This window comes from Gekko japonicus, unplaced genomic scaffold (genome assembly GCF_001447785.1).
Source record: "Gekko japonicus isolate JY-2015 unplaced genomic scaffold, Gekko_japonicus_V1.1 scaffold5483, whole genome shotgun sequence".
Classification (NCBI taxonomy): domain Eukaryota; kingdom Metazoa; phylum Chordata; class Lepidosauria; order Squamata; family Gekkonidae; genus Gekko; species Gekko japonicus.
The window spans coordinates 39,824-50,971 of record NW_015169946.1 but is presented as its reverse complement, the minus strand read 5'-3'; the positions used below and the strand labels follow the sequence as shown (position 1 = coordinate 50,971).

The 11,148-nt window shown below is 46.1% G+C and overlaps 1 protein-coding gene across 1 annotated transcript in view; it reads right to left on the bottom strand.

Annotated features, from left to right (window-relative positions):
• Window positions 1-7,159: 7,159 nt before the first annotated feature.
• Window positions 7,160-11,148, bottom strand: part of LOC107115786 (opioid growth factor receptor-like) — a gene marked incomplete at its 3' end in the record, with an annotated part of 17,790 nt that continues 13,801 nt past the window's right edge. The window contains exon 4 of the mRNA XM_015417547.1: window positions 7,160-7,247. Within this exon, the coding sequence (XP_015273033.1) occupies window positions 7,160-7,247 (88 nt within the window). The remainder of the gene's footprint in view (window positions 7,248-11,148) is intronic.

Here is an 11,148-nt window from a genome sequence, read left to right as displayed (position 1 = left end):
TTTGCTCTTAGTATCTTCTCCATCAAACTTGTCATGCCTTGTTGTAAAGCACTTTATGAACAAGAGAACTTTTGTACTACTCTAATATTTACTGACGAAAATCCCAATTTTGAAATGTTGTTATACAATCTGGAGACGACATTGATGATGTACCTTTGCACTAAGATTTTCTTATGCTTTGTAGGAATTTATTTATTGTGTTGCAGTGCTTCAGACTGTAATACATAGAAAGCATTTTCTTTGCAAGTCTTGTTGACTGCTTGATTTGTGGGTCAGACTCTCACAACTGTTTTCTTTATACAAATTAGAGGACACCACTCTTAAGTGCAACACCATACTGGCTCTCAAAGAGCCAGCGTGGCGCACTGGACAGAGAATCAGACTCTGATCTGGGAGATCGAAGCTCAAATCCCCAGTCTGCCATGAAATCTGATGGGGGACGTAGGACCGGTGACTCTCAGTCTGACCCGCCTCATAGGGTTGTTGTGAGAGAAAAATGGAAGATGACGGGAGAACAACGTAAGCTGCTCTGAGCTCTTTGGAGGGAAGCATGCTAGATAAAAATGTACTAGAAACGAGAAATAAAGAGCGGAAACAGGCAGCAGTGCTGGCCAAGGCTTGGGGGATACTGAGAGATAAGGAATGGCAACGCTGTAAATACTACAAAACGACAGAAGCTGAACAAGTGTCTTAAATGATCTTTGCTTTGCATGGGGACAGGAGGAGAAAAAAACTAAGGGCACTTGGAAATAAATGCCTTACACTGAATCAGACCATTGGCCCATCTAGCTCCAGATATCTACTCAAGTGGTCATTAACCTTTAATCCACCACTGCCCACCAAGTATACAGTTGTTATCACTGAATGCCAGGTAGAAAAATCAGGGCACGGAAACAGCTCTCCAACCAAGACAATAAGTATTTCTACAGGTGTAATGATGACCTGTGCATACCAGACACCTGTGCATGGTGTAGAGGCTGCTACATGCATTGGGCAAGATAACTGGGAGACCCGGCTTTGAATCCCCCCCCACTGCCACAGGAGCTTGGTGGGTGACCTTGGGCCAGTCACCCGCACTCTGCCAAACCTAGGGTTGTTGTGCAGATATCAGGGAGAAGGATGTAAGCTGCTCTGGGTTCCCATTTGGAGAGAGAGGAGGGATATAAATGAAATAAATAACATACACCAGAGGTGGGCAGCAGCTGACTACTCATGAGTAAGCAGTCATCGCTAAGCCTTTCAAAGCAGCTCCCAGCCCTTCCCCCACGGCTGCTGTATCCACCTCCTTATTGATAGATCAAGATGGGTAGCCATGTTAGTCTGGCTATAACAGTAGGAAAGAGCAAGAGTCCAGGAGCACCTTAAAGAGTGACTAACAGAATTTGTGGCAGGGGAGGAGCTTTCACGAGTCTCTGCTTACTTCTTCAGATTCAGCTAGAAGGTGAGTCCATCTGCCCTTATAACTGGAGAGTAGAGTGATTGCAGATGCTGAATGACAATAGCAGGTTAATGATAACAGCAAGTGTGATTGGATTATGTTCGATATGCAGAGGGGTAGTAGGTGTGGCGAAATCAGTATTGGTAATGAGAAAGAAAACCTAAGTCTCGGTTCAGTCCAGGAGGATACATTGTCTTGAGCTTCATTATCAGCTGCAATTCAGCAGTCTCTCTTTCTTAACCTCCCTTTGAAATTCCTTTGTAAGAGAACTGCTACTGGTAGGTCAGCAACTGAATGTCCTGCAAAGTTAAAATGTTCCTCTACTGTTGTTTTTTTAATGTTGTGGTTTCTACTTATGGACTTATGCCCATTTGATTTTTTTTCCGGGACTGGCCTGCTTGTCCAAGGTAGAGGGCGGAAGGGCATAGCTGACTCTTACTCTCACTTCCTTATCGTCTCCTCCACCCACACCCCCTTGCTCTGGACGGGAAAGAGCATTTGCATTCATTTACATCCCACTTTTCTCCCCCACGGGGATTCCCAGCCATTTCAAACATCGCTCGCCCCTCCTCTGTTTTCTCACAACCATCCTGTGAGGTAGGCCAGGCTGAGAGTCTGTGACCGGTCCAAGGTCACCTAGTGAGTTGCCTTGGCAGAAGTGGAGATTTGAACCCAGAAGGGAGCACTCACTGGAGGAGACCCTGATGCTGGGAAAGATTGAAGGTCAAAGAAGAAGGGGATGGCGAAGGATGAGATGGCCAGGCAGTGTTATCGAGGCAACAAACATGAAATTAAGCAAACTCCGGAGCACAACAGAAGACAGGAGCGCCAGGCGTGATGTGGTCCATGGGGTCGCAAAGAGTCAGACTCGACTGTGCGACTGAACAACAACTATCCACTATACCACACTAGCTTTCCAGTGTGTGCTACTGACTTTTCCTGCTGTGCCAAAGCTGCTATTTTCCTCTTCCAGGGAAACCACTGAGATAGGTGCATATTTTTCCTCTGCAGAGCAAGTTATAGTTCTGGCCCGGGAGGGGGGTGTTGGTTTGCTTTCAGAAAACAGTTTCCCCACCTCAACACTGCAAAGGGGCTTTGAAATGAGCAGCCAGTGTGATACAGCAACAAAAAGGGCTGATGCAGTCTTAAGAGTGTACCAACAGAGGCATAACATCCAAATCGCAAGATGTCACAGTAGTCCCGCTGTACACTGCGTTGGTCAAGCCGCACCTGGAATATTATGTGCAGTTCTGGAGGCCTCACTTCCAAAAGGCTGAGGACAGAATGGAGCGGGTCCAGAGGAGAGCAACGAGGATGATCAGGGGCCTGGAGACCAAGCCCTGTGAGGAAAGGCTGAAGGACTTGAGAATGTTCAGTCGAGGGAAGAGGAGGTGGAGGGGGGACATGTATTTGAAGGATTGTCACCTAGTGGAGGGCATGGAGCCGTTCCTGTGGGCAGCAGAGGAGAGGACTCACAAGAATGGGTTTAAATTAAGGGCGGGAAGGTTCCGGCTGGATCTTAGGAAAAACTTTTTGACAGTCAGAATTGTGCACCAGTGGAATGAGCTGCCTAGGGAGGTGGTGAGCTCCCCCTCACTGGCAGTATTTAAGCAGCGCCTGGACAAACACCTGTCAGGGATGCTTTGGGCTGATCCTGCACTGTGCAGGGGGTTGGACTAGATGGCCTGTATGGCCCCTTCCAGCTCTAAGATTCTATGAAATGCTGTAATTTTAGTCCAAGCTGCCATTTTCGCATGATGTACTCTGCATATATATTAAATAAGCAAGGTGACAATACACATCCTTGTCGTACTCCTTTTTCTATGCTAAACCAATCAGTTGTTCCATATCCGGTTCTAACTGTTGCTTCTTGACCCTTATACAGGTTTCTCAAGAGACATGTGAGGTGGTCTGGTACTCCCGTCTCTTTAAGGACCTGTAAGGAAGGCCGAGCGCCGAAGAATAGATTCTTTTGAACTATGGTGTTGGAGAAGACTCTTGAGAGCCCCTTGGACTGCAAGAAGATCAAATCAGTCAATCCTAAAAGAAATCAACCCTGACTGTTCCCTGGAAGGCCAGATAATGAAACTGAAGCTCAAATACTTTGGCTACCAAATGAGAAGGGAGCACTCCCTGGAGAAGACCCTGATGCTGCCTGGGAAAGACTGAAGGTCAAAGAAGACGGGGACGGCAAAGGATGAGATGGTTAGACAGTGTCATAGATGCAACAAACATGAAATTGAGCCAACTTCAGAGGATGGCGGAAGACAGGAGGGCCTGGCGAGATCTTGTCCATGGGGTCGCGAAGAGTCGGACTCGACTGTGCGACTGAACAACAACAAAAATCTTCCAAGGCTCTGGAAACCGCTTAAGAAACAAAATCTGCCCTTCCCTGCAGTGCACGGATCACGGGCCGGTGGACAGGGAGACCCTTATGACTGAGAGCGACCAGCCAACTCATTAACTGCTGGGTTCCCATTTCCTACGAGCTACACTTATGGGCCTCGGGGAGAAATCTAGAAAGTGGGACTGAATCCTCAAGAGCAACATACAGCAACTCTCCTGGGCCGGCTGTCGGGAGAAACGGCAAGCAGGGAGACGGGGCTCCTTCAATAATAAGTTATCCTCCATTTGCCCACCAGAGTTCCCGAGGGTCCCTTCGGATTTGTAGATCACCCCCTGGAGGGCCATACGGGCTCCGCGTAAGAACCACTCGCTCTATTCTCGAGTCCCCTTAGAAACCAACAACATTTATTTCAATACGAGGCTTTCGTGAGTCACAGCTCAGCTTCAGCGATTCACAAAGGCTCAGACAGACATAAACGTTTATATTCGTTTTTAAAGTGCCTCCGGACTCTCGGGTCTTCTTCTTGTCGTCGTGACAGACGAACACGGCCACCCCATTCCAATGGACTCTTGAGGACGTAACTATAGAGCACGCCATTTTTGGGTCTGTCCCAGGTCTTGTCAAGCACACGTCGGCTCAAGAGCTCATTTACGAATCGAACACATTTCGAGGTGGTTTACAATAATAGTGAAAAAGATCTTCGGTTAAAACCAAACATAAAAAGGTAAAGGTTTCCCTTGCGCGAAAGCCAGTCAAATCCGCCTCTAGCATTGCAGTGCTCATCTCTGTTTCCAAGCCGAAGAGCCAGCGCCGTCTGAAGACTTCTGACTAGACACCAAGGCGCACGGAACGCTGTTACCTTCCCACCGAAGCAGTACCGATTTATCTACTTGCAATTTCTTGCTTTCGAACTGCTAGGTTGGCAGGAGCTGGGACCAGAGACGGGAGCTCACTCCATCATGTGGCACTCGGGTCTCGAACTGCTGAACTACCGACCTTCCAGCCTGCAGCTCAGCATCTTAACCACTGAGCCACGGCAGTTCCAGAAATAAAATAGCAAACCCCAAACCTCTCCCCACTTCCCCGTTAAGAGTGGCTTGCTATCTGAAGTGCCCCTCAAAGACGCTGGCAAGCAGGCAGGCCTTGCAGCACCTCCTGAAGATATTCAAGGAAGGGGTCCACCTCACCTCTTTGGGGAGCCCATTCCATTGGGCCGGAGCCACGACGGAAAAGGCACTGGGGTCTGGGTCACCCTAAGTGGTGGGACAGCTAGGAGATGGCGGCCTGATGAACGTGTCTCTTGTTTCTCGGGCACATGATGGCCAGTTTGGATCAGGCCCACAGAATGGAGAAGGGCCTTTTTCCTGACTGGAAACATCCTGGGGATACAGCGGTTTGTCCTAATGGGGACACTTATGAGTGCTAATGGCCTACATGGAAGTAACATTTTTTTTCAAGTATCAGACTAATAAAAGCATATCAAATAATAATACACACGATGGGTCAACACTTTCCAACTGAAGAATCCTTACCTTGATGGAGTGACACACATTCAGACTTATGAAATCTCATTTACCAGAATAACTGGAATGGATGTGGCTATACCTGTGGCCCATCATTAATACCAGTAACACAATTACAAACATATAAGGATACAACATCTGATCTTTATATAAGTGGACTAAAGATCTTGTATACATATGTTTGAATGTGTGTCTACACTATGTTGTAATACTGACCACTGAGGAAGGCCCTGTGAGGCCGAAATGCGTCTGGTCTTCAGTTGGAAAGTGTTGACCCATCATGTGCATTAATATTTGATATGCTTTTATTAGTCTGATACTTGAAAAAAAATTTAACCCGAATATATTTTAATATGTGTACCCTGATAAATCTTGTACTTTTATAATTTTCATGGTCAGCTTAACCCTTCTGGTTTGCAGTGCTATCTTGGGTTGAGTTTTCCCCTCCCCCCCCTTTCCCCAGTTTTTCTACAGGGAAGTAACCCAACACCTACCCAACAGGTGGGACGCAACACCTCCTGGCAATGCCAGGCCTTAAAGAGGCCAGGTTGGCTGCTACCAGGGCCAGGGCTTTCTCGGTGGTGGCTCCTACCTGGTGGAACGAGCTCCCGGAGGAGATCCGGGCCCTGCGGGACCTTGTGCAATTCCGCAGGGCCTGTAAGACGGAGCTCTTCCACCAGGCGTATGAGTAGCCGCCGCCACTACCATCATTATGATTCCATCTTCACCTGGCCCTGGATGAGGGAACATCAGCGTTTCCCTGGAGCAGATGATTCTGAACAGCTGAATTACGCCATCTATGAAATATCTCGTTGAACATCAAGAGCACTTGTAAATAATGTTTTTGTACTGTTGGGATTTTAAATGGTTTTAAATATGTTTTATATTGGCGTTTGCCTCCATGTAAGCCGCCCTGAGCCCGCATTGCGGGGAGGGCGGGGTATAAATTGAATAAAATAAATAAATAAAGATAGGGCAAAAAACATCCCAGGGTCATTCCATGTGAGGAAGACAGTGTGTGTATGGGGGGGTGGGGGTTAAGCCCCCCCTCCTGGTGCACTGTGGTCCCAATCCAACTCACACACCCCTGCACCTGACAATCCAAAGTTCAACAAGAAACTGTCAGGGCACGCCCAGGGAGGATCCAAAAACGGAGTTTATCTCAGCCTTCTCCCCAGGACCCTTCCCCAGCATGCTGTGCCAGATCCCTGAAACTGGACATTATTGTATTCATTTTACTTATATCCTGCCTTTCTCCCCAATGGAGAACCAAAGCGGCTTACATCATTCTCCTCACAGCAACCCTGCGAGGTAGGCTGGGCTGAGAGTGTGTGACCGGATCAAGGTCACCAAGCAAGCTTCCATGGCAGGGTGGGGATTCAAACCTGGGTTTCCCAGATCCTAGTCTGACACTGTGGGTGCGTTCAGACACGGCGTTTCAGCCGGCATAAACTGTGGTTTCACTATTACACCCAAATGACATGAAGATGCCACAAACAAAGATTACTCCAGATACATGCGGGGGTTTCAAAGCACCTGAGGGAGACTGGGTCTTACCGCAGAAAAGGAAAATTAATCCTATTCATAGCAGAAACCAAGGACTAGATTTCCTATGCAGCATAATGCTGCCTCACATGGAAACAGAGGAAAAAGGGAAATTTTCATGTTTTCTGGCAGGTCTGTCACCTCGGCAGCTTTTGTGTGGGTTTACCTTCTGTCAGTCATTTTCCGTCTGGCACAGAAGGCTTTTTTAACCAAACACAATTACCTCCTACGGCAAGGGCCAGCGGAAAACCCAACCCCGATGGCAGCCATTTCGCCAGGAAAATAAAACAAAACAGAGGCACGTACCACGAGGCACAAATGAAATCTCGTTTTTGTAAAAGCTCAGATTCCACATTTCGTCCTCTTTGGTTTCAGTGTCTGTTTCTTCCAAATCCTGAGGGAGACAGAGAGAAGCAGCAGTGAACAATGACCTTTCCAAGCCAGATCCACACCATTCTTTTCATGGAACACTAAAGTTAGAAGCAATGGAATATCCATCTAACAACATCAGAAGAGCCCTGCTGGATCAGACCTGTGGTCCACCTAGTCCCGCTTCCTGTCTCACACAGTGGCCAACCAGTTCCTCTGGACTAGAGATGTAAAATTTCCGGAAATTTTCAGAAAAATTGAAAAAAATGCTTTCCAGATTGAAAGTCATTATGTTACTTTAGGAACATAAAATATGACTATGGACATTTTTACTTGCCATGAAAAGATCACAACTAGCATATTAAAAATATAGTGTATCCAAACAATTATTACAAACAGAATACCCACCCACATGCAAAAACAAAACTGAAACCTTTTTCTTTTCTTGTGACAGTAGCACCTCCTAAAGGAAGAAATGCATCTTGTTCTTGAATTGGAGAGTTCAGTTTGTAACCTAGGACTTGCTAGTCCTCAGTGCACAGAAATTAGAACAATCTGCTACCATATGTATTTTTTATAAATGATTTGGAAAGTATTTGAACAACTTGTCTTAAAATATTTTATTCATCATGTTAAAATAAAATGTTTCATAATCAATTTTTTTTTCTTTTCTTTTTTCAGTTTTTCCAATTTTTTGGAAAAAAAACAAAAAGGCTCCAGGAAAAAAACGGGGAAAAAAACTTTTCCCCTGAATTTTTCTAGGCCTTTACATCTCTACTCTGGACAGCCAACAACAGGGCATAGAGACTGAGGCCTTCATAAGAAATTCAGAAGAGCTCTGCTGGATCAAACCAGTGGCCCATCTAGTCCAGCATCCTGTCTCACACAGTGGCCGACCAGTTCCTCTGGACAGCCAACAGGACATAGAGGCCAAGGCCTTCCCTTACGTTGCCTCCTGGTTCTGAAATTATTAGGATTACATGTATTTAATTTATACCCTGCCCTGTCCTATGAGTGGGCAGAGTACAACATATGATTCATAAAACGATAAAAGCGATAAAACCAGTAAAACAACAGACGGCAGAATAACAGAAAACACCCATGCCTCATGTCAGGTGAATAAAAAACTCTGATTAATGCCTCTGAATCCGGCGGTTCCCCTCAGTCACCGTAGCAAGTAGCCATTGATAGACCTAGTAGCCACTGACATACTTATCTAGCTCATTAGTCTTCAAATGGATGTCCCAGGACATATGAGGTGGAGTCCCACGTGGATTGATATTGGCGTGGTGCTATTTCACTTGTTCATAAACCTATCTGAAATTGGTATAGTAGCCCAATTCACACATGATACCAAAGTACTCAGTAGGGTGAAAGCCAAGGTGGATCTCTCTAAACTGGGCAAGGATGTGAGCAATGAAGTTCAAGACAAGTAAGTGTAAGGTGATGCATACTGGAATAATCCTAATCTTAAATATATGATGATAGAGTCTGAACTGGCTGAGATGGAAAGATCCTCTGGAGTTCTACCGGGAAGCTCAATGAAAATGCTGACTCAGCATGCAACAGCTAAACGGGCAAGTCCCATACTGGGGATTATTAGAAAGGGGAGTGGGAAAAGTGACCAATATTGTAATGTGCGCGTGTGAAGTGCTGTCAACTCACTTCCAATTCATGATGGCCCTATAAATGAATGTCCTTCAAAACATCCCATCGTTAAAAGCCTTGCTCGGGTCTTACAAACTGTGGGCCTGTTGGAATGCATAAGTATTCAGCATGTGTGAAGCATGTGTAACTGTGTAAATAGATCATGCCAATCTATTGTGACAGGTGTCAAATGACTGTCAGTCCAGGAGACCAGAGCAAACCGGTTCTGGCTGGTGCAATGCTGATCTCTTATCTGAGTGACTCAGCAGTAATATGATTGGTTAGTCAATGTATATAACTGTGTGTGTTCTGTACATTGTGTGCTGATTTGGATGTTGACCGTCTGGGGAAGCATTCTGTCGGTGAGAGCTGTGTTCTGTAAATAAACTTCACTGTATATGTTGTTGTTCAGTCACACAGTCGAGTCCGACTCTTCGCGACCCCATGGACCAGCTCCCGCCAGGCCCTCCTGTCTTCCGCCGTCCTCTGAAGTTGGCTCAATTTCATGTTCGTTGCATCGATGTTTAGTTAACCATTAAAACTGAGTCTGTGTGCTGACCACAGTGGGACTTCAGCAGGGTGCAATTGGATTATTGAATTCAACGGTGACCTGGGGACGCCAGGTAGCGCACTCCGCGACAGGGCCATGGCTTCCTTGAATGAGTCCAATCCACCTCATCTTGGGTCTTCCTCTTTTCCTGCTGCCTTCAACTTTTCCTAGCATTATTGCCTTTTCCAACTACTCTCATTTTGCAATACCCTTGTATAAAACTATGGTGTGGCCTCACAGTCTGACATAATGCCAGATGCCAATCGTGTTAGACTGCAACCTGAGATTTTTGAGTTATTATCCTTTATAACATACTGAGTTATTATCCCTTATAATCTTTTGTGGCCAGGCAGAATAGCTACCCATAAAACTGGTTTTATTGCCCAAGATCTTACTTTTATTTCGGAGTATTCTTCTTCACGTGAAGATCCAATACTTTAAACCAGGGGCAACAAATCATGAAAAAAAATTATGGCAAGGATAACCTCTTAAGCACAGCTGAGTTGTGTTATCACCATCAGTTTTTCCTATTTAACAGGCGAAAGGACTAAACTATCACGTGTAAAGCAACATAGATTTACGTTATAGAACTCTGAAAGCCCAGAATGTCTGCAACTTTTCTCATTCTTGCCCACTAAACTGCACGTTCCAGAATCCCCATTCTGCCCACCTATTAAAAAGTGACGAAATATATTACTATTTTAAGTGCTGTGTGGAACCCCTGTTTCAATTCTACTCCCTGATAAATGCGGGAAAGGAGTCTTTCAACTATGTAATGACATCATTGTGACATGAGCAGAAACAGGAACATGCGACTCAACACCATACCAAGGTAAATGCCAAACCCAATAGATCCAGGCTCCAGACAGTAACCCAAACCACTCATCATTCAAAAGAGTGTCACCCCTTCCCCCACCTCCATTCACGATATCAGACCTCAGTGACACATTCATGCCCGTTTCTATTATTCCTACTAGACATGTTCTGTGACTCAGTGGAAAAAGAAGAGAAGAAGAGATTAGATATAAACCCTGCCCTTCACTCGGAGTCTCAGAGCGGCTTACAAACTCCTTTCCCTTCCCCTCCCCACAACAGACACCCTGTGAGGTAGGTGGGGCTGAGAGAGCTCTGACAGGAACTGCTCTTTCAAGGACAGCTCTGACAGAACTATGGCTTGCCCAAGGTCATCCAGCAGCTGCAAGTGGAGGAGTGGGCAATCAAACCCGGCTCTCCCAGATTCGAGTCCACGCACTTAACCACTACACCAAACTGGCTCTGCTTGGCATACGGAAGGCTCCAGGTTCAATCCCCTGCATCTCCAGTTAAAAGGACCGGGAAGCAGGTGATGTGAAAGACCCCTGCAGAACATCCTGGAGACCAACTGCCAATCTGAGCAGACAATATTGATGGAATGATGCCGTGTAAGGCAGCTTCACGTGTGGCTTCGTAGGCCACGGGCTTTCAAGCAAGAAACCTGTCTTATGAAGGCAATGCTCTGATCGACACGGATGGGAATTCCACCAGCCTCGTCCTCTACCACTAGTCTCAGAAGCTGAGTCCAGTGGCACCTTTAAGACCAACGAAGTGTAATTCTGCACACAAAAGCTTATCCAGGGGTCGTTTCGTAGAAAAAGAGCTAGGGGAACTCATTAGCATAACTCATTAGCATATGCCACACCCCCTGACATCACCGGAAAGGTGTCATAAGGCCACACCCCCTGACATCACT